The sequence below is a fragment of the Chlorocebus sabaeus genome, chromosome 25 (assembly GCF_047675955.1).
Source record: "Chlorocebus sabaeus isolate Y175 chromosome 25, mChlSab1.0.hap1, whole genome shotgun sequence".
Lineage (NCBI taxonomy): Eukaryota > Metazoa > Chordata > Mammalia > Primates > Cercopithecidae > Chlorocebus > Chlorocebus sabaeus.
Window position 1 is genome coordinate 13,799,700 of NC_132928.1, and position 25,142 is coordinate 13,824,841.

General features: G+C 35.7%; 1 protein-coding gene across 1 annotated transcript in view; it reads left to right on the top strand.

The window, feature by feature from the left end:
* The window catches only part of USH2A (usherin), a 785,943-nt gene that overhangs the window by 643,043 nt on the left and 117,758 nt on the right, over nt 1-25,142 (top strand). The window contains exons 55-57 of the mRNA XM_007988447.3: nt 5,367-5,474; nt 12,321-12,504; nt 13,412-13,569. Coding sequence (XP_007986638.3) covers nt 5,367-5,474; nt 12,321-12,504; nt 13,412-13,569 — 450 coding nt within the window. The remainder of the gene's footprint in view (nt 1-5,366; nt 5,475-12,320; nt 12,505-13,411; nt 13,570-25,142) is intronic.

A 25,142-nucleotide genomic window follows, 5' to 3' on the forward strand; every position in this document is an offset into this window, starting at 1 on the left:
ATTCCCTGTAGGGAAATTCAGGTAATTTGCAGCCACAGTAATCTTCACTATACTGAAATGTTAAATACTTGGCTTTTCTCCATGCATTTGCCTTTCTGTACTCTACAACTGCTATTTCCTACTCTTCTAATTCAATGCTGAGCAGTTGAATGATGTTTTCTTTTCTCCTTCTACTCTTCGACTTCAGGATTAAGTTACAGTTGGAACGGTTCCTTTGAGACATCTCTTTATTTCCCTCTTCTCATCCTGATCAATTCATGAGTAGTTTTCAATTGGCGTGCCCTTTTCATTGCCTGTTGCTAATATGTCATATATATCTCGTTTTAAGGACTACCGATAGAGGCTTACTTAAAATGACAGTAAATTCCAGTTGAAATGTGTTCATTTTATTGAGTTTTACAGAGTCGTATATATGAAAGGTCATCAGGTTCATGTAAATCATCTATGCCTGATGGTAGTTGATGCTTTCTTACAGATTATCTCTGCCAAGCCTATTAGTAATCCAATTCTCTAACAATATGAAAAATATAAAAACTAAAAGAATATGATTTTAAATTTTCTAAATTATGGATTTAGATATTGCCTTCACTTAAATTAATCTGTAGACCTATTAAGCGGTCTCTACTATCATGCCTACAGTTTCTAGATATAGAAACTGAGGAACCTAGAAGCCAGAAAACTTCCTTGTAGTCAAGTACTTAGTAAGTAGATAAGTATTAGAACCCAAATAGCCTAATTTCAGACTGCTCTCTTAGCAGAGAACATGACTCAGTACCTCACTACATGACTCATAATAATATTTAAAATGAAAATATTTAAATATATAGTCCCACTTGAATTTTTTATATTACTGGAAATTTCACTGGGCTTTGAGCTATTTATGTCATGGTTTTTATTATAAGGCTAGGAAGTCTGACCCAGTTGTTCTGGGCTACATTTCTCAGTGTAATTGCCCAAGTTCCAATACTGGCTGGCTGGCTTTCTTTCTTTCTTTCTTTCATTTTTTTTTTTTTTCTTTTTTTTTCAGTCTCGCTACTACGTCACCCAGGCTGGAGTGCAGTGGCAGGATCTCAGCTCACTATCACCTCTGCCTCTCAGGTTGAAGCAATTCTCCAGTCTCAGCCTCCCAAACAGCTGGGACTATAGGCATGTGCCACTACACCTGGCTAATGTTTGTAGGGCTTTTTTTAGTAGAGACGGGGTTTCACTATGTTGACCAGGCTGGTCTCAAACTCCTGACCTCAGGTGATCCACCCGCCTCGTCCTTCCAAAGTGCTGGGACTACAGGCATGAGCCACTGCACCTAGCCCCAGCCCTTTCTTATCTCTGTGATCATAGGCAATTTCCTCCAACTTTCTGTGCCTTAGCTTCCTTATCTGTATAATGAACAAATAATAGCATGCACAGCAGAAAGTTAGTGTGGGCATTGATTATATTAACACCCATAAAGTGCACAGAAGAGGGCCAAGTAGTAGTAAATGCTCAATAAACTTTTGCTAGTATGTCATTTACATAATCTTATAACTAACTTCCTTTAAAATAACTGCAATTCTTATAAAATATATTTAGTTAATGTATAGAGTCCAATGAAAAGAGAAGTAAAAACAGATCAACAAAAACAAAAACACCCTGAGTTTTGTTTGTTGGGTTTTTTCTTCCTAATTTGTAGTTTTTGTGCTGGTGTTTGAACTAAATTCTTCTAACTTTTTTTTTTTTTTCATTTTGAGCAGCTACAATGTATACAATTATGACTTGCCAATTAAAATAATATTAATTTTAATAAAGAGCAGCTGCAATGGTTTCTACCATTTTTATGTCTTCTAAATGCTGCTTAATCTTCAGAGGGAAGGCAGCCATTGAGTAACTTAAATACTATTAGCTCTAGCTCTTATGTGATGGGAGAACATAGAGCTTGGTGTTCAGGCTTGGGTCATCTATACACTCCTCAGTCCAGATGAAGTCAACACTAAATAAAGTACAAAGCCTGATAGTGGACAAACGACTGGCTTATCCAAGGAAACTGTGAGTTTTATTCTAAAAAGCAGGAACAGACCCTGGAAGGTAAATATGGCAGGTGTGAAGTTGCCTGATACACATTAGCAAACATCTTTTGAAATGAGCCTAAGTGTTTCTACACTTTGCCCACATGGTCCATTAAACTGGCCAGCATGGCTACATTTCAGGGACAGACACAGCTCTTGAGGATAAAGTGCCAATGAATTAGAGTAAAACTGCCATTCTCCCCATATTCGCTTGCAGACATGTCTCCCACTCTCATCCTTTTGGTTCTTCAATCTTTATCTCCTTTCCTTAGTGCACCCTGTTGACTCCTCTTGATTTGACAATATGTTTGAACTCCTCTGACTTCTTGACCAAGGTTTTCTGCTCAGTGCTGAGTTTGCCATTCCTCCTTGATTCTAGTACACCAGTAGCTTCAAGAGAAACATATTCCTTCCACCAGCCCTACCCCCATATCCTGCTAGGTGAAACTACCCCATTTAATGTAAACACCTGTAGCTTGGTGAACCTATCCCATTTAATGTAAACTCCTTTGATGCACTTTCCTCCCTCTATCAAAAATCCCTAAGTTGCTGGATACTCTACTGTTGTACCATGCCTAAACACCTGCCTTCTCAAATTCTAAGCTGTAAGTAAAATGGAGACCACTCAACTTGCTGCAGAAAGGCTTTGTCAAGAAATGACAATTTATATTTTTATATACATTAATTTTCCTTTCAACTACAATTCTCATTACAAATACTCTCAATCCTCTAATCAACCTTAGCAAACCTCTGTGATTATGAATTTTCTTTTTTCCCTAATGCTCATCCTAAAATTTTCTTTTACAGTCACTGCATATCTGAAATCAGACCAACCAGGACCACGTTGAGGAAGATAACTGAGGCCATTGTTTTGGTCAGAATATTCCAGAAAAGAAAATAAAGTATCTGTTTACTTTTAGCTACCAGATTTACATCTGGCATTGAGGAAAAAATCTAGAATATATGTATTGCTCACAAATTATATTAATTTCTGTTATTTTATTAATATTCTGCAACTAAAAAAATCTCCAACTCAATGAAATCAATGCCATGGGCAGGGATACTGATGGAATTATGAGGAAGGACCTTTTTGGTCAGGTCACATGGTGACAGACATCGTAGCCTCATATCCCTGCAAACCTTATGGGACACTATCGTGGGCATGCTCTTCCTTAAGCAATATTTGTTCAACATTGAATGCCTAAAAATGGGCACTATAGGGGAAAATGACCTCCCAAAAAGACTCACTCAGTGATGTCATTTCTACTCTCAAAGGGCTTATATTCTTAATTGGGAAAATAAGATACTCAGGTAAAATGGTATCACAGGGGTCAAGACCCTTTTTGTCAGTAGTGAGAGTGAAGAGGAGACATTGTCAAGCTAACGAGTTTGCCACTGCAACCTCTGAGTTTCATTCTTGAATGTTGCCTTCCATTATTTTGAGCTCTACATTTTGTAATCTTAGCATTTTCCCATAAGCTTTTATCGAACATATGTGGCTTGGGTATGGCTTAGATCTTTAGTCATATTCTTCATCTGTGAATCAGGTAAATATCAAAATTATGTAAATCCTCCAAAGCAACCAAATAGAAGATTATAATCAAATAAGTGCCTGCATCTTATCACTAAGTTGATAAGAAAATACAAAGGGCTCTGAAGCTAAACCTTGGGGCAGCTCCAGCTGCAGAACATTATTGCTTTAGCAGAGAACCCAGACTACTGCTCTCATTCTAAATGAATGAGATTGGTAATTTTTTCATTCATTGAACAAACACACCTTTTGTGCCTGTCACAATCCTAAGGATACAGAGAGGCAAAACAAAGTTGTTGTTCTTTCAGAGCATACATCTAAAGTGGGAGACAAATAACAAATAAGCAAGAGACACAGCAAACATCAGAGATGGTTGAAGGCTATGAAATAAGAAAATTATGTGAGGCGATAAAAAGTGATGGGTGGGTTGTTTAGATAAAGTAGTCAAAATTTTTAAAAATGTAGCATTTGAGGAGAAATCTGCATAAACGGACAAAGTGACACATGAACATCTCTGAAGGAATGGTCATTCCACCAAGAGAACAAAATATGTGAAAATGTAGCTCAAAATACATGAAAAAAAAGCATAACAATCATTGGATTCATCTGTAACTTAGTTCAATTATTTAACAAATAGGCTAAGTCCTGTTGTTTTAAAATACTATTTTTTTCTCAAAGAGAGCTTTGGCATTGTTTGAACTTTCCCAAGAGTCAAGGGAGAGGTGTCTTGTAAGCCTCAATATCCTCCTTGTTGAATGCTGCTAAGTTTTAAAGTCGCTTCTCCTAGAATGAAATACTACTTTGTGTATCCTATTTCATCTTCTCCTGTCTGCTAGATGCTATAATGATTCCCCATTTTACAGATCAGTAGACCAAGGCGAAAAGAGCTGAGTAACTCTCACAAGGTCACCAGCCACACACAGAGCAGCAAAATCTAACAATATACAACTTCTATTTTAGATGGATTGTCATTCTTTTCTCCCTGAAAACTTACGAACAATTACCATGCTGTATCATATTCTGAATACGAAAGAAGTAATAAGCACCATCTCTTCTCCAAATTAGCCTTAATCTACGTGTAAAGACAAAATCAACACACCTCAAAAAAAAAAGGCACATTAGGTAGAGTGCAAAGTTTAAAAACAAAAGTGTTGATTGGCATTAATATGAGCTGAATATGACTTGGGGCAAGAAAATGTTGAATCTAACCTTCTTTTTATTCTCCTGCCCCTATTTATATAAGAAGCAATTGCAGAGACTGGGATGGTTAGCCTGGAGAAGAGAAGACTCAGGGGGTTTTGATAACTGTCTACAAACATTTGAAGAACTGTCATGTGGAAAAGAAATTAGATTTGTTCTATATGTCCCCAGGGGTGAAAGCGATAGAAAGATTTCATCACAATATAAGGAAGGACTTTCAAACAAAATAAGGATAACTCTGGGGCTCTCTAAAGATGAAATGGGCTTTTTGGGAGACGGAGTGCTCTGATCGTATAGACGGGACAGCCTCTTCAATGACATCTTGTATAGGGAATCAAGAGAAGGGTAGATGGTTCACATGAATTTTAAGGTCTCTTCTATGGCTGGGAATTTATTAGTTTATCAGTGATAAATGAAATTTTGCTCAACACTTAACCTCTTATGAGGTTCAGACCTTCTTTAAAGAGTGTTTTAAAGAGTACTCTTAAATGTTTTGGCTATCGTATCTACAACTCTGCATGTTACTTCTGGTGCTTAATTGATAATAAATAATCCTCTTAAGGTGTACTTTATATCTTGCTTGCTTTTTCTAGGTCTCCAGCCATACACCAACTACAGTTTCACGCTTACGGCTTGTACATCTGCTGGGTGCACTTCAAGCGAGCCTTTTCTAGGTCAGACACTGCAGGCAGCTCCTGAAGGTAATGAAACAATATCCATGGTTTGAGGGAAGAAATTTTCACACAGCATTTTGAGATGGAATCTGTAAATTCCTTCATAACAAACAAGGAAGAGGCAATAAAGTTGATAGGTACAGAATAAAATCGTAGTCTAGGTTCCCATTCTTCAGGCTTGATTCATGTATGTGTAGCTTCCCAAGATCAGTTTGCTTTCAATTCTTTAACCTTTTTAGAGTTGACTTTCTGTGGAAAGAAGAATTATTGAAATTTTTCAAAAACTCAGATGTTAAACAAATATTTTGGGAGCATCTAATATGTAATAAGCACCATGCTCACTGCTGAAGTTGTTTAAAATATTCTCTGCCCTCAAGATTGACAATCAAGTAGAAGTGATAGGAGAAAGATCTCTATGAAGAGAGAAAATCTAAAAGTTGATGTTAAGAAAGAACAAATGAATAGAGTGCTAAGGTTGGCCTGAAGAGGAAGAAACAATAACCCATCATTGACATCAAGAAAGACATTATGGAGCAGATGACTTCTGAGATGGACCACAAGAAACAAGGATTTTGACAAATGAACAGTGATGTACAGAGATGTACAACGAGACGCAGTTTGAAGGAATATAAGATGGAATCATCACCTTAGATGGCAAATTGGAAATGTCTATTACATTTAAATTGTTAATTTCCCGTGATACAGCCATTCTGTTTTCATCATTTATGCCAGAAACTGTGCCACACTGCTCAAGGAGGCATCCACCAGGATGTTTATTGACGCATTTATTTTGTTTAATAGCAAAATGTTGGGAGCAATTTTAATGTTTGTGAGTAGGAGAATTGCTAAATAAAATCAGCTATCTTCATATTGTGGAATTTCATGCACCAATATAAAAGAATGAGATGATCAGTTCATACAAAGAGGAAGTTATGAAATTATATTAATGTATAAGAACAAACTGAGAAAATGACATTTGTTGTTAATGGTTAATAAATAAATGCATTTAAAAATCTAGGAAGTATACACACCAACTGATAGCAATGGTTACCCATGCGTTGAGAGGTGGGGTGGGTAGTGTCATTTACTTTCAAAAGAATAATATACTAAGTGGCATGTGTTAGTGATCAACTAATTATTTTGTTAATCTTCATTATCTGCCTATTTTTCATATGGGGAAACCAAGGCATAAATAAGTTTCTAAACAGAAATGCAATGTTAATTACCACCATAGACTCCTGAACTACTTGTCCATTACTCTTCTAATGAAAGGGATTGTTGTACCTCAGAATATTAGACCTGAACTTCCTACCAGTAAATGGGGAATAAAATGGAAAATTCCACATATGGGGCATATGGCTCCTCACCAGGAATTCACTAATGATGTTTTCTATATAAAGAATGTTTCATGTCAAAAAGCTTAGTGTTCCTTTGAAAGGAAGAAACCAGCAGTGGATTTTTTGGAAAGGTAAACTATCAAATGGATACTTTGATGATAATGGATAATTTCTAAAGGATCTATCAACCAGATTTGGCTGAAACTCAAGCCTGATAAAATAACGGAATCTCTTGTTCCACTCCTGTCTACCAAATTCATGTATTTAAATTCACTGGAAATACACATCTATTTTCCCACTTTTCCCGACAAAATTTCTTGAAAGGACTTACATTTTATGACTTAAAAATTGTAGCTTTCAACAGTGAAGGGTAATGTGATATAAGAAATGCCCTTAATTTCTTTTTTTAACTGTATGTATCTTTCCTTTAACACAAACAACCATGCAAAGAAATGATAAACAAAATTGACTTCCCTCTGCAGAAGAAACACGGATTTAGGGCCATTTTCTGGCTGAATAAGTGCCATTTATATATGACCCATATATGATGTAAATATAGTATGAATGCTTAACTTGGGAACACCTTAGCAATCACATTAAGTTTTGTTGTTTTATTGTAAAGTGAAAACAAGTATACCACTTTAAATTATTCACCCAGATATAACTAATTATAAAATGCCATTTTGAAATATATCGGATATAATTTGAAGATCTCATATATGAATATTTTAAGTGAACATGAAGAGAATTAAAATAAGTGTTTAGCATAGCCAATGCAACCTGAGCTCTTTTCACTTGCCTATCATTTTCAATCTAAGAAAAAATAAATGCACATTACAACCTCATTGATAAGTTGGACACAGTACTCTACAGTTTTATCCTCATAGAAAACTGTGTACCTGTACCTTTAGTCAAATAATGGGAAGATTTTGAGTGGAATTATTACTCTTCTTTTCTACAATTACTGAAGTCCAAGTGAGTTCTAATTCATTTTAGAGATAAATCATGCAAAATTGCAGACATCCTTTCCTCTAGCATTGATAATGTGGAAAAGATAAAGGAAAAGAAGAACCAGTCTTTTTCAGTTTCATTCTAGATTCCTCTTCCTCTGCCCTTCTTTTAACGTTTATGCGCCCTTTGTTTTTCCTCTACTGTTTGCACTATAACTCCCAGGCTGTTCTGGAATTCTTAAGCACTGGCTTTATCTCCTAACGGAGGCTGAGAGCTACCAAATACTAAAACTACCCTTGTGGATTTAAATCCTATTTATGTATTGGTCTACTACATGTTTATATTTAGGTGTTTTTCAAAAACTTTAACCTCAGTACTTCACCACTTAATTCTTCCACTCCACTCTACTCCTCAACCTGCTTTTCTTCTTCTCTCAGATACTACCACCTACCTATCACCTAAGCCCAAAGCTTGACATTCTTGATGGCTCCCTTTTCCATATGTAATACATAATTCTTCATAAAATCTTATTTGTTTTAAATCTTAAGGACTTTTTAAAACATTGTGTTTCTTTACCATCCGTTTTACCACTACCTTGGTTCAGATCTTTATAGTTATAAGAAGAGAAGTTCTCTGGATCTTCCTAACTAGGTTTGCTTCCTCTAGCCATTTTTAGTCATTTTTCCTCTTTCTCACATCCTACATCCTAATTCTTTTTCCTCTTTTGACAAAATAAGAATATGCCATATTAGTCACCTCCATAAAATCCCATTTCCTTCCAGGAAGACATACATCCATATCTCCTTAGCAAAGCAACATGGACCCGTCAAATTTTAACTTCCATCAATTTTTCAAAGCTTTCAGTCTTCCCCACATGCCATGCAATGCACCAATCATGCCACAGTATGTGCAGTCCTGCTATCCTTGCCCATATTTCTAGGACTTTCTGTGGGTTCCCCTCAGCCTGAACTCCCTTTCCCTACATCCTCACTCAATTAATGCCCACCTTTTCAAAACTTGGTTCGCACATCTCCCCTTCTGAAATCTTCCACTACAACCACCTACTTCCTACCCATCTCCATTTCTCCCCACAGTCTGTGTCAGGTTACCCTTTCTAAGTGTTCTAACGGATACTGTGTCTCCTTCTCTTAAAGCATGTATCATACTGGAGTACAATTTTTTATCAACTTACCTTTATTCACCATGATACATGAACTCCATGAAGGGTAAGAGTGAGGCTTTATCTTCATATCCACAGTGCCCAACACAGAAAATGACACAGAGTCAGATAGAATGTTGAGTGAATAAATTAACAAATACTAAATAGTCCAGAATTCAGTGCATCTCTGACATCAACTAATACAAAATTGGTTCCTATGACCAGATTTCACGAGAAAAACAATCCACAATAAATGTTGGGAATTTTGAATTGGAATGAAGATTTGTAGGGACATGAGAAGTGGGTAATATTGCATGCAACTCAAGGTAAATTTAAAACAAATACAGTAGACATATTATACTGGTTGTCATTGTGTAAAGAGGCCCACAAAGGTTTACTTCTACCTTTCCCCTTTTAACCTCTCAGCTAGTTTACCCCACCCCATCCTCTTAGGTTACTTTCCTCCCTACTATTCATTTCTTTCCCTTGAACTGCCTCAATTTGCTCCCTTATTATACAGAATAGGTTTTTCTGGTTTTACCTGAGACTTAGACTGGGGTTACATGGTGAAGGGGACAAATTCTCCACCTAGGACTCATTAATATAACCCACCAAAGATCATCTTACTCTAGCAAAGATTTCTTGCAGCTGCCAAGATAATGATGTCCCCATATCACCATCCAAGTAAAAATGCAGCACTTTCTGATTATGTATACATTTGAACTGCATCTTATCAATCAAACCAACGGACATGGAGTTATTACCAACTTGAACAGAGCTTTTGCCAGCCTGTATAAATAATAAACTCAACTTTTACTTAAAAGTTGAAACAAACCCAAAATTACGTTTCATTTTATTTTATTAGCTCCTCCACATCCACAGGCTTTATTGACTGTTTCAAATCAGAAACCAAGCAATAGCCATTCTAGTACCTTGGTGATTTTTAATACAACGTTCAAGATGAAAAAGATAAAACTACAGGAAGCAGATTATGAGTTAAGACTTTATACTTTATCTTTTGAATCAACAAATTAATATTACATTTAAATCAGAACTCTGGTTGAATCATCTAGCAGCTGTTGGCAGAGAAACCCACATAAAAATATATACTATGGTTTGTGAACTTTTCCAAATATCTAGAACAGAGCAAACTCTCAGAACAAAATGAACTACTTTCTTCTCAGGAATATATTGCTCCTTAGAAAGCTGGGATGTTTGAGACATTTTTGAAATCTATCTTGTTTCTTTCAGGATGCTGCTAAATAAATTGCATTTTGTTCTTCTGAAAATTTTTCTTCTAAAGTGTCAAAATCTTATCCTATGCAGAGTAACCTACACAGGAGATACAATCAAGCAAAAGCTATTGATTACAGGGAACCTAATATTGAAATGAGTTTTTTTTAATCTCCAGAAGAGATTTACAGTGTCTAATCAGAGTATAACTCGATAACAACATAAAGTGGTAGGATTGAGCTTTCTCATTGCTGGGTTCTCCATCAATAGGTTTGTACATCTGTAAGAGTATTTGAATGTTTGACATTGAATTACAGTTGTTTGTGTGTATACTTTGTCTTTTAGACAGAAGTATAAACGCCTTGAAAGAGTGAGCCACATCTTAGTCATCTCTGCTTTCCCTAGAACTGCCTGAAGTGCTTAGCATAGTATTTTGCAGGAGATATATTTGCAATAAATCTATTCACTAAACTTGTATTAGGCATTGTGTTATCCATAGAGATACATTGACAAATAAGACAGAGAAGATCCCTGCTACCATGGAAGTAATTTTGCATCATAGCAGGAAAAAGGAGTGGACTGCACTGTCATATAACGTAAAAATAATAGTATGTTGAAGAAAGAATTTTATTATGATATTTTGAGTGTTAAGAAGGAAATAGAAAAAGCCATGCAATACAGAGAAACTAGGTTGGGACTCCATTAGATGGGGTTCAAGTTAGAGTTAAGAGAGTGTTAAAATAAGGTCTTATCAATAAGGTGATAATTACACAAGTAACTGAACTATGAGAACATATGAGAACATTCTACATATAAGAGCAATTCTGCATAGGAGAACAAAATTCAAAAATGTCATGTTTCAAGGGAACAAAAGTGTTCCAGGTCAAAGGAATGGAAGTTCAAAAGCCCAGATGTAGGAAATAACCTGAAGCTTTCTAGGGATAAAAAGGAATCTGGCATGGCCACAGCTCTGTGAACGGTGGAAAGAATGCTGCCATGCATGCCAGAGCCAATATAATGTGGGACCACATGGGTCATAATAAGAAATTGGGATTATATTATAGGAATAAATTCAAAAGGGTTATATGGTTCATAAAGATGACACTGGCTTACATATACACTTTATACACTTTTATAAAGATCCCAATGGAATACGGAAGGCCAAGATTTCAACATGAAGGCAAGTTTAGAAGCTATGACAGGAGTTTCTGAGAGAGAAAAATGTGGCTTGAACCAGGCAAAGTGAAAGTAAAGATACAGGGAAGTATACCTTATAGAATCTTCGGGGCTTGGTGTTAGATTACATTTGGGGGTATGAAAAGTGAAAGTCTCAAGGATCATTATTTTTGTGTGTATTGTCCAAGAAAATGGATAGATGGACAAGATTGGGAGGTACATAGATTGTAGACAGGAAAAACAAGAGTTCTGTTTTGCATGTTTTTAGTTTTTGATATATCATCAGTCATCCAAATGGAGGTGTCAAGCAAACAGTTGGATTCTTGAGTCTGACACTCAGAAGAGAGTTTCAATCTAGACATATGCCTTTGGGGGTCTTCAGCATATGCATATTTAAAACCCATGCTGAATGAAGATCACCTGGGAAGTCAGTGTTGGAAGAGAAGAGAAGAGAGAAAAAGAAGAGAAAAGAGGAAACGCAGAGAGGAGAGAGAGAACAGAGCCTACTGCTCTGAGGCATTACATCCTTTCAAGGTCCAGGAGAGGAAGAGATCCCAGTAAACGAGGCCAGAGGCATAGCCGGAGAAGAAAAGAGAAGAAAGCATAGCACTGATGGGCAAGAAAAAGGAAAAGTGCACTCATTTGTTGAATTGTATAATTCAGGTAAATACTCGTTTATGCTTACTTTCACGTATTCCAGGTAAATCGTATTAAAAAGTTTGAACTCCCCAGATAGTCTCTCAGGCCTTAATTTAAAGTACGCTCAGAGTGACAACCAAGGCAGAGAAATTATCCACTGCTAGTTGTCTGAAATTCACTTTCCAAAGGCAATTCAAAAATAAAATAATCAAAGTAATAAAAATATATTTACACCAATTATGCATTTTTGTTCCTTACAGTTAGATATCTTTTAAAATCAACAGAAAAAATATCACAGTTCATGGAGGGATGGTGTGACTTTTGATACTCTGTTTATTTTATCCTAACAATAAAACCTCATTGCGTTATTCTTGCCAGGAGTTTGGGTGACACCTCGACACATTATCATCAATTCTACAACTGTGGAATTATATTGGAGTCTGCCAGAAAAGCCCAATGGCCTCATTTCTCAATATCAATTGAGTCGTAATGGAAACTTGCTTTTCCTGGGTGGCAGTGAAGAGCAGAATTTCACTGATAAAAACCTGGAGCCCAATAGCAGGTAAACTAAAAGAAAACTTTACCAATCATACAGCAAGATTTGTACATTTCTCTGGGTTGATAAGAAATGCATGTCCCACTGAAAGTTATTAAATTGTTTAATTAACTTCCTCATTCCTTGGCCATTCAACAACTGATAAAAGTGCTAAATCATTTAGTCTTTAGACTACATGAAATTTCTTAAAAATATAAATAATTTGTCTTCTGTTTGACATAAAAGCATGAGAATTTTTAAATATACAAAATACATGAAGTATTAAACTTTAAAAATTACCAAACTATCTTCAAAAACATGCATCCTTAAACTAGCAATAAAAGAGATGTAAAGCGTTTTGTTTTCCATCAACTCTCCTTTCTTCTTGTACAATGTTTCTCTACTTGCTACACTACATATAGTTGTGAGTAGTTTTAGAGGAAAAAGTTCCACATATTTGCATTTCATTCCCATTCATTTCTCAGCGGAGACAAAAACATATCTTAAATCAACAGATGTTTTATTGTAGAAAGTAGAGATCAATTTCATTTTATTGTAAGGAATAGCAGATCAATTTAAAAACATCTTTCTCTGAACGTATTTCCCTGAACTCCAACCCATTTAAAAATGGGGAAGATTAATTTGAATCCTCCACAGTCCACCAGCACACTCCAAGACTTTCCTGAAATCTTCAAGAAAAACTATGAATTGCTAGCAGGTTAGAAATAAAGTTGAAAGCAGCTGAAATTACAATGGCTTGGAGAGAATATTGCCTGTGCAAGAAAAACTACCAAGTCAAGTTTCTGGAAAGGGAGCAAAGAATTTACAATTTGTCACAAATGTAGAACTAAGCAATGGATACAAAACCTGGTTATCATTGTTCCAGTCTCTTGTGCATGGTTTTATCACAATTCTTCTTTCTTTTTAAATATAGATACACTTACAAGTTAGAAGTCAAAACTGGAGGTGGCAGCAGTACTAGTGATGATTACATTGTTCAAACACCTATGTCAACACCAGAAGAAATCCATCCTCCATATAATATCACAGTAATTGGGCCTTATTCTATATTTGTAGCTTGGACACCACCAGGTAAAAAAAAAAAGTGTGTGTGTGTGTGTGTGTAAATAATTTAAAGGAATTAATTAGAGATAAGAATGGAACTGTTAATATAGTAAATCAGAAAGACATAGTCGGTCTCCTGGATAAATACGGACAGAATCTAAACCACACTTCTAAGTGTATACATGCATGAGTACATACATACATACATAGAGATACAGGTATCTAGATGTCAGTGTAGATGTATAAGTATATATGCCTTTCTATGAAAGCAACACTTTCAAGTACAAGAGACTAAAAGTCTGTCTTTTTACTCATCTATTTTTTTTGTTTTGTTTTTTTTTTTTTTTTTGAGATGGAGTTTCACTCTTGTTACCCACACTGGGGTGCAATGGCGCAATCTCGGCTCACCACAACCTCTGACTCCTGGGTTCAAACGATTCTCCTGCCTCAGGCTCCTGAGTAGCTGGGATTACAAGCATACACCACCACGCCCAGCTAATTTTGTATTTTTTTTTTTTTTTTTTTAGCAGAGACGGGGTTTCTCCATGTTGGTCAGGCTGGTCTCGAACTCCAGACCTCAGGTGATTCACCCGCCTCGGCCTTCCAAAGTGCTGAGATTGAAGGCACGAGCCACTGCGCCTGGCTTCCTCTTCTATTAATATATCCAGTGAAAGTCATATAGGTCAGAATTACCTTGAACGTTCATTTCCATGGGACTCCTTAGATTGGATCATTGACATTATACCATTCCTTTTATATTATATCAGTGAATGCGGAGTTTGGAAAGACAGTTGTTCACTCCGCCCATGTACCTTGGGTTGTGACCACTTACGGTAGCTGCATTTTTCCTCTGTAAGCTGAATAGCTTCCACTGAGCCATTTAGTCATTATTGGGTTGCCTTGTGACTTAGTGCAATATTATATTTTGAAGTAAGCACCATCCTCGAGTAAAATCCTGACTGCATTAATACCGTGGAGTAAAGAGTAGAGTGAGATTTGCTTTCTCTGTCTTTTAACATAAAGGACACATGGGGGACTTTCCTTTCCAAGTAAAATTTAAAGTTGATTAAGATGTTAAATACACTTCAAAAATATGTGACTTTATTTTTAATATCTAGTCTTAAGATGAAATTGAGACACACCCTTTTGGTCCCTATCAGAATAAGTTTAGCTACAGTTTAACAAGGCACCAAATAGTTAGTTAACAGCCATTGGGCCATCAGTAGATCCATTCCATAACATAATTAGCAGAGGCCTATTTTTATTGAATTGAACGGTCAAAACAGGTAATATTGTATAGCTATAAAGATAGTGTAAAGGCCTAATACATAAAACTTAAGTTCTTATATACCAACACCTTCTGCTATAATCTAAGATCAAAGAGAAAAGGTTATTTTTCCTCAAAATTCAAAAGAAAGTTTACAAAGAGCTTTATAAGCAAAGAAAAATATAAGTTGCTCTAAAATATTAAATGTACATTATTTCACCCACTTTTGTTTTAAAATAAATGTACAACATATTAAATAAAATATAAAGGAATAATTAATAGTGGCAGAATGCTTCATAAAGTGCTATAATCTTTATGTTTTAAGAGTGTAGATATTCTTGAACTCTGTTCTTAATGTCAATAGAGGAAAAGACATATCTTCTCTTCTGCTGTGGGAAATATACAAATTTACAGTCCCCTTTACAGAATTGATTTCTACTTTCATGGAATAGCATTGCTATCTTGTGATTTTTAAATTTTATTTATTTATTTATTTATTTATTTATATTTATTTATTTTGAGACAGGGTCTTGCTCTGTTGCCCAGGCTGGAGTGCAGTGGTGCAATCTTGGCTCACTGCAACCTCTGCTTCCTGGATTCAAGTGATTCTACTGCCTCAGTCTCCCAAGTAGCTGGGACTATAGGCACACACCACCATGCCTGGCTAATTTTTGTATTTTTAGTAGAGACGGGGTTTCACCATGCTGGTCAGGCTGGTCTCGAACTCCTGACCTCAAATGATCTGCCCACCTTTGCCTCCCAGAGTGCTGGAATTACAGGCATGAGCCAATGTGCTTGGCCACAAATTTTTAGTATATTTCTTCTTGGTATTTTTATTGTGCTGTTGTGTTTTTGCACCACAAAATAAAATGAAGCTGGATAGAGCCAATCTAAGACCAGATTTAGCCTATTGACAAGAAAGTTTTAGATTCAGACCAGGGTCTTCTACAATCCAAATTCTCCAAGAACAATAAGGGAAATTTCAGGGTGATGAGCAAAGTTGGTGATTTCCTTACCATATGACTGGAAAGTCCCATGGTTTATCAAAATATCTGTTATTTTAACATTATTACACATATCAGTTGCCATTGCTAATCTGAAGACTTCATGCTCAGTATGGATTTGAAAATATCTTTATTTTATGACTATGAAAGTAAGACAAATGAAAAAGCCAGGATTCATATCCCAGCACTGCCAGCTATTAGCTGAACTTAAACAGTCTCTAGGTCTCAATTTTCTCCATCTGTGAAGTGGAGATAACAATAACACCTACATGTAGGCAGGTAGGGTTACTGTAAAGATTAAAGGAAGTAATTTATATAATAAATATGTTATCTAGTTCTGTATAATATTCTATAGATACCAATGGTGATTGTTTGAAGAATTATTTTTTTGTCTTTAATTGCTCATTATAAAACATTCTTTTTCCAACATTCGCTGGGTCTCAAAGCCTCCATTTCGAAATAATAAAACTGCCTACTGAGATTTGGACCTCTTTCAAATTTCCCAGCATGTGTCATTTTTTTCTTTGAATTCAATATCACACTTAAATGTTTAATGTATCATGTTTGAAAGGTATCATTGTGGAATAGAACACAACTTTCGCTTGTTTAATATGACCTTAAATCTCACATACCTCAGGCTTTGTACAAATTGTTCATTCTGGTCCAGCCTATGGGATATTGTAGAATGCTTTACACACTAACTCTAACTATTTAACCAATGGTTAATAAATCTGTAATATTCAGACTTGTCAATCTTATAGTTTAAGATGCACAAAATCCATTTCAGAAACCATATAATATAAGGAAAGATTAAAATCTTAAATTAAACCTTTTTCCTGGTGCCTAGAAGGATTTTAAACTCAGTAAACAGTCAAATGATTTTGACTTGTGTATAATCTATAGTTGATTTTATTGGAAAGTACCTCACGCTGTGTTTTGATTTGGATAATAAAAACATTTTCCTATTCCTGAATAGTCACAAATATATATTTTAAACAGAAAGAAAATAAATTTGTAAGTGGAGATTGTTTATTTGCTCACAATAGTTTTCTAGGTATTCATCATACTCCCTGCCGTTACAAAATGATTACATCATAGACAGAGCTGAATAATGGGCAAAATAGTTCATGCCTGTAGTTCCCAAACCTGAATGAACATTAGAATCACCTAGGAAGCTTGTGTAAAGACAGATTCTCAGCCCCAAATTTACTGAGTAAGAATCTCCTGGGATAGAGTCAAGAAATCTAGAGCTTTTTAAAAACTCCACATATGACTTTGATATGCTACCAAGTGCTTTTAGAAATAGTAGCCCAGAGGACCAAGGAACAGACCTAGGTATTGTTGAAACTGAATGATTCTGGGGAAATAATGTTTTACTGGGTGTGTCAGTGGCGTGCCAAGACTACAAGAGGTAATTGTGGAAAATGGCAAGCCACTGAAGGGAAAACAGTCACGTGACAACAATGATCTCTGCCGCATGAAGAAACTAGTAACTAGGAAGCTTTACCTACCCATCCAAAAATCTAAAAGGAATAGACGTGATTTACCAAAAGCATGGATCACACTCACCAAGTGAAATTGGTGAATTGCAATAATTTTTTTCTCTGAAAACGTAAATCCACCAGTTTCTCTTGAATGTCTAAAGCAAGCTTGTCCAACCTAAAGCCCGGGATGGTTTTGATTGCCACCCAACATAAATCCATAAACTTTCTTGGGTTTTTTTGCAATTGTTTGTTTTAGGTCATCAGCTATTATTAGTGTTAGTGTGTTTTATATGTGACCCAAGACAATTAATCTTCTTTCAATGTGGCCCAGGGAAGCCAAAATATTGGATACTCATGGTCTAAAGCCAAAATACTGGCTCAATTTTATTTGATTTTTTAAATATGCATTTTGTTTTGTGGTTAATGTGAACAGAGTAACCTTAGACAGGTAAGTTGCTGGGAGAAAAAATGTCTATGTTGTTACTTGGCAACCGAAAAATTACCTAGACAATTAACTGGATTTTCAGTTTTCAAATTATTGTTCCAATGCTATAAATAAACTAAGTCTTAGTACATGTTTATAAGTCCTACTAGTGAAAGGTAAGATCTAGAGAATAGTGACAATACCCAGTGGGAGAGCACCTGCGATACTGATAACAAATGCCGTGTACATATATTCATATTACTTGGTGTATTTGCCATTTGTTAAACTCCTACTATGTGCCAAACACTGATAAACTCTTTCTCTGCCTTACCTCAGTTAATTTTTATGCAAACTCTAGGAGACAGGTAATATCATTATCCCCATCTTAAGGTAAGAAATTTGAATATCAAAAAAGTGATATAATAATATGCTCAACGTCACACTGCAGAGCCAGGATTCAAATTCAGGTCTACTGTCTGCTACTGCCTTTTAAGACCAGTTCCTTCCTGTCTTTGGTGTAACCTTAAATCCAAATTGACTTTTCATTTATTGACCAAAGTCTCTCAGATTTATGATGGATCAACTATGATGTTTGAAATAGTAGCTCGGAGGGCCAAGAAACAGAGCTGGGTGTTGGTGAAAACCAAATGATTCTGGGAGAATAATATTTTACTGGGAGCATCAAAGCCAGAAGAATTACTTGTGGAAAGTGGTGAGCCCCTGAAGGGGAAATATCCGCATGGCAACAATAACGTTTTGCAGCGTGAAGGAAGTAGTAACCAGAAAGCTTTACCTACACATTCTAGAAGGAATAGACATAACTTAAAACCAGATTCCAGGTGCAGGAAGATTTTAGTTAGGTGGGAGGGGAGGAGAGTCACTTCTCAAATTGCTGTAAAGAGATCATCCAAATTCTATTTTAAAGTCTTGGTAAATATTCCCCTATCTCGCAGGCAAACCCTCATCCACTTTACCTTATTCTTTCTTGATTAATGTCAGTAGTAACATTGCCAAAACACTCCAGCTCTGGAAAAACAAGATCTCTAGCCTTTTGAGTATCATTTGAACCTCTAAATCAGGTGACGTACAAACAGCATATCCTTATAAAAATTTTGCTGAATTAATGGAGGAACAGAATGGTGAGCGAGCCTCCACATCTATTATGCAGTCAAATGTAAATTGTGGATATCCTGCCATTTAAAATTATTCAAACATTTGATTTTCTCTTAAAGTCATCCTTCCTCTACATTAACTTAATCTTAAACAGAGACACACACACAAAGAGAGAGAGGCAGAGAGACAGAGAGATATTTCTTCTTTAATGACAAACAGAGCACATACACATATTTCCGAAAGACTGCCTCTTGTCTTATGGATGTGCAATTTTTTCACCTTTCAGAAAAGGACACATTGTTTTCTAACACGGAATGGACTCTACTATTTAGTTGTTCTCTGGCCTTGGGCAAGCTGCATAATGTTTCCCAAATTCAGGTTTCTCATCTGTACAAGGGGATATTAAATGCCTACCTTATACTGTTATATGAAGTAAATGAGATGGCATGGTAAAACTCCATTATTGTTTGAACTTTCAGGTAATATAAACCACATTAGTTTATTCCTAAACATTCCCTCTCACCTTTTACCAGCTCTCAACATTGGATCAGGACTTTTGTATTCATATTAAAGAGAGCATTTGTATTAAAGAGAACAAAGGATATATGTTACCTTAATAGGTTAAAAATTATGGAAAATTAAATAGTAAATGCTTCATGGAACATAAATGGTTTACTCAGAATAAAAACAGAGATAGATAACCCTGCTGTTTAAGAATCTAAACATTCAAAATTATTTAAACTCTGAAGGTAATAATGAGTCTTTCTAATTTATCAAGATGATGACTGTATTTTGAACTGTTCTAGCCCTTAATCATGTTCTAATTAACAATGCCATTGCATTAAACACATACTTTTTCTCACTGAGGATGGTGAGTCATTTAGGTTTAACACACAATATTGAAATACTGGTGCTTTTCCTTTAACATTAATATCTTACTCTATTAAAGAAGGAATTAGCAACAATTCACTGAGAAATAATTTTTATTAATATTGCTCTAGAAATATAAATGTTTTTATTTATCATTTTGATTAAAGGTTACCTAACCATAATATGGTCTATTTATGGACATTAGACATCTTGGCATTCAGTTAACTCATCAGCTGCAGTGTATTATATCGGATACTATTCATTTAAAGTCAAAATTTACATTAGCTTTCTAAAGGATTCACGTTACATTAATTGGGATGATTCAACATTGACAGTTGTTTCACTTTTCTTAACTTATAAGTGCAATAACCAAATGATGAGGAGTGTTGAGTTTCAGAAGAAAATGTAAAACTCACTTCAATGGTTTGCATTTTATTTTGGATATTTAAAAATGTATCTTTCATTATTGAGTTTTAATATATGCTAGGCATTTTGCTAAGAGATTAACAAATATCTCATTTAGTGTTCATGATAACTTAATGTAGTATGTCCTATTGTTTTCCTCATTTTACTAATGAAAAAGGTCAATTTAGACACTCCAAGCTATTTTCTCTAGGTTATTCTTTAAGTAGGTGTCAGAGCAGGGCTGACCCACCATGGGTCTGAGTCCAAGTCTGACTCAAAACTACTATTCTATATTTTCTCGACATTTTTCAACCTAAACAGTGCCTAAAGCAAATGATTTTTCATGAGTTCTACTGTAATCCCATTTAAAAGCTAAAAAACTGATTTTTGCTTTATATATAGGAAGTATGAATGAAGACAATGTAATTCAGGATCAGTCCACCCAGTAACCCAATAGAATCGTTTTATTTGTGGCTCAAAACTTCATGGGATGTAATTCATTTGCCTTTGGGTAAATTGATTCCTCTATTCATGTAACTAACATGGAAATGGTTTGTGAGCCTCACTCAGGGTCAAAATATGATGCTGGATACACTAAAAGTTACAAAGAGGGAGGAGACACTGTCCCTCTTGTCAGGAACCCTACCATCTAGTAAAGTAGAAAAGACATAAATGATAACTATTATACAACCAATGTTAAATTTCCATACAATTGGTATGAATGGGTTCAAGAGGGTCCTATTTTACTTCTGTTCCCCACAAAAGGCCTAATCAAGATGCCCCTACATATATAGTGCAGAATTTAGCTCGATTTGTTAAAAGCACCATGTTAAGTGCAACCAAGTGTTTTGAAACAACTGCCTCTATCAAACTGAATTAATAGTTTTTCCGTTTTTCCTCTTAGAATTTTTCCTGTTCCAGCTCCTAAAGAGAGATTTAAAAAAGGATTATTGATTGACTTGTCCCATTGTAAAGTATGCACCTGCTGTGAAATGAAGCCATGGAGAAAAAAAAAAGTTGAATAATTTAACTTTTTTATTTGTAAAGATAATCAGGGTTTTTCTGATTACATCTTAACTTCATAAATGTTAAATAACCTATCAGCATCTAGTTGTTGTAAATTATGAAAAGGAGCATTGCAAGGAATATTAACCAACGAAATCCTTGTTCTTTAGTGAACAAGAAAATGTGTTATGGCAGCTTGTCATTGTGCGACTGGTAACTTTGACACCAAATAACAAAACTGCCATTTGCACTTAGGGTAAATTGGTTCACCTGAGCTTCCACTGCTCCTCTTGCTCTGACATAAATTTATGAACTCGGGAACTAACCAAGTCGTGTGGCTTCCCAGCTGACTTTAACAAATATGCCCATTTCATTTCATTTAGTCATCAGAATACCAGGGGCCTCAGTTGTTTCAGACTCATTGCAGATGGTATAGGGTTTGTAGGAACACAAGAGACTTTCATGTCACAGTCCTGTAAATTATGACAGTGGAGGGGGCTCTCTTTCCTAAATGCATGTCAGTGTTTGATGTGTTCATGGCTTAGAGGAGCATTTTCTGTTTCAGTACCTCATAGGTATATGTAAAGGACATTTATTTCTGATTAACGAAGAGGTGAAAAATACATTTTCTATGCTTATGGTTTGGCTAGCCATGTTTAAATCTGGATTAAGATTATGTTTATATTTGACATGTGGTAGAAGCACAGTTTTGTTCCCTCATCCCCTGGGAGTCCTGTCCTTTTTATAACAAAAGTTTCTTCTTGAAGGATGCAAGGCCTGGAAGCAGAACAGTAGGTACAGACTGAAGACATAAAGTAAAACAACCTCAGATGAATTGGAGGGAATGCCACTCCAAATTACTGCTAAGAATGAATAATACAATATTTTCATAGGAATGCAATTTGATCGTATCCAAGTACACATAAAAAATAAAACCAGATAACAAAATAGTGTTACAAAGACATTAACTTGAATGAATGTAACATTTATTTGTAGTTGGAATAGCAACTTTATATGAAAGATGGATTCAAAAGTGTTTGAGGGCACATGAAAACAGTGCCATAGCTGTTTTTTGTTCTTTATTTCATTTTGTTCCATTTTGTTTTGTAGAGATGTTGACCATTTATTAAGTACTTTCTGTGTTATGAGAATATATTAAAAGGCTTACAGTTATTTTCTAATTTAATCCTCACAGCTCTCTATGAGGTAGCTATTAGTATCATCATTTTACACATGAAGAGACAACATTTATAGAGGTTAGTTAATTTGGCAGTGGCCGCTTGGGAAATAAGGGCAGAAGAAGGATTTGATCTGTCTGACACCACTCTGTGGTTTGTCTAGTTCAACAAGAATGATGGCATGTTTTTTATGAATGTGTGTTTGTCAAACTTTTCTGTGAGAACTGTCCTAGGAACAAAGAAGACAGGATGAACATGCAATCCCAGGTGGTCTGAAAACAGAGCCTGAAGCAATCATCATTAGCTTGCAATTTCTTTAACATCTTACTTTTTATCTTAAAAATTCATGTAAATTTGCCATTGTATTCCAGTGTTTGTCTTCATCCAAAAAATAATATATTATACGATTGATCGTTTGGGAAAACATTTTCTACTAATCTCATTGGCTAAAGAGTGATAACACTGTTATATTTCAGGATATTAGGAAGATCTGAAGAAAACTAAGCCCAATAACAGGTTCAAGGTTCCAGCAATTCTTCCCCTCTTCATTTTATCATAAATATGTGGGTTCACCGCGAGGCAGAGGTTTCAGTGAACCAAGATCGCGCCACTGCACTCCAGCCTGGCAACAGAGCAAGACTTCATCTCAAAAGAAAAAAAAAAAAAACCCCTGTGGTTTCAAACAACAGCTTTTATTACTCCCTGCTTTACTGCCATGGCAGGGTAACAACAGGGAGAAATGCCCAAAATGTGATATGGAATGCTTTGTCGTTCCAGGATACTCTGGATGGAAATTTCCATAAGCATATCTTCCTGCTGAAGGTCAAATTGCAAACTGAGAGGGTCCCCAATTCTTTCTTCAATCTCTCTTACTACCTCAAGCAACGCGCTCCAAAAAATACTTTTTGCAGAGAGGAAGAAGAAGCCTGATTACATTACTCTTTGTTTTACCTCTGGCACAGTACTTAAATTTTTCTCATCCATTCATGAACTGAGTCTCAAATGGTCTTTATCATCAATTCTCCTTATCCAACTCTCAAATTTCATTTTAAAAACTGCCAGTTTTGTCATGGAGTGGTGAATTAGGCCTGGAAGAATAGCCTTTAAATAGGCCTCTTACGTGTATTCACCATACCAGTAAAGAGAAAAAGTTATTTTTTAGGCATTTAATTTTTGTTATGGCATCTTTTCCTGTTTCTTTGTGGAGCAAAATAGTATAGAACTCTTTATTAGCTGAAACTAAGTGGCAGTGTCGTGGGTCAGGCCAACTTTTCATCCCATGTCTAGGGTAGAAAATGCACACTGAGTTCATTTTAAAGCAATAGCGAGAGACTAAAATTACATTGTCCTTTGGTTACAGTATGAACAGTTATACTTGTTCAGCACACTGGCACATCAGCATAAACATTTTCTTCTGTCCTACAGTTGGTTCATTCTGAGGTGACTATTACAGAGTCTTCAACTCTACAGTTGGCTAGCAAAAGTTCTAATCATTCACCATACATATAATTTTCTAATCTTGAACTTTTAGAAAGAAAAACTCACACCCAAATTTTGTGAACAAAGAAATGGGATTCTGCTGGTTCCCCTTCCTCAAATAGGGAAATATATGTTTCCCAAATTTTCCACATCAAAGCGATATTCCAAAAAGAGGTACAGTAAGTCCTTAATGTCATTGATAGGTTCTTGGAAACTTCAATTTTGAGTGAAAAGATGTATAAGAAAACCAATTTTAGCTTAGGCTACTTGACATAAGCAAGATTTAAGTTGCAAGGCATATTTCTGGTCATGAAAACATCACCAAACTAAACATCATCAAAGAAAGACCAAAACACTTCTAATATTAAACTGAAATAAATATGAGCTATACACACATTTAAGAAAGATTAACAGAAACAAGATCATTTTTAACCTAAGTTTTGGCAAATCAGCGAGTGACAACAGCCATAAGGATAAATGGTTTTGAGCAGAAATTAGAAGAAACTCCCCTTACCAGCTTGCGTTAGTAAAAAACAATCACAAATAGGGCAAGCTCACGGAAGGCTTTTGTACAGCATTGTTTATTACTATGCATCTATGTGATAGTAACACACTTAATGAATCTTTACTTTACAACTATTCATTCATTCATTCATTTTCTGACACACTTTTTCCAGTTCAGGGTAGGGGTGGCCAGGGCCTAACCAGGCAGCTCGAGGCCATTCCGTCACAGGGAACACACACACACACCCACACTCACTCAGACTAGGACCATTCAAACACACCAATTAATTTAATGAGAACATCTTTAGGATATGGGAAAAAACTAGAGTACTCATAAAAACCCACGCAGACATGGGGAGAACATGTAAATTTCACACAGACAGTGGCTGCAGCTGGGAATCAATTTTTTTCCTCATCAATATTAATGAAACAATGTTGAATGAAACAACATTATTCCAGGACCTACGGTACTATGATTGTTCCTGTATTTGAATATACTTTGACATGAGCCCATAAATCTCCAGGGCAGGTGTATTTCAGGTTGGGATACTTGGTCTGCAGAACTTTAAATTTCTACCTGTAACATGCTTGTTCCATCAGTAATGATTCTTACTTATCCATCATTTGTTTCCTTGCTTCGGAACAGTCTCCAAGAATGACTCTGCCTTACTGCACATGTTTTCTAAAACCTTGTCATTTTTCCCACAGGTGTCCTACTCTAAGATGCCATTATCAAGGAAAAGCATAAGTATAGTGATACAAGTGTTGGTGTCAGATGGGCCTAAGTTCAAGTCCTAGCTTCTCCAATTAATCAGTGTGCAATCTGAAACAAGTTATTTAACTTAACTTATCTGAGTTTTAGTTTTC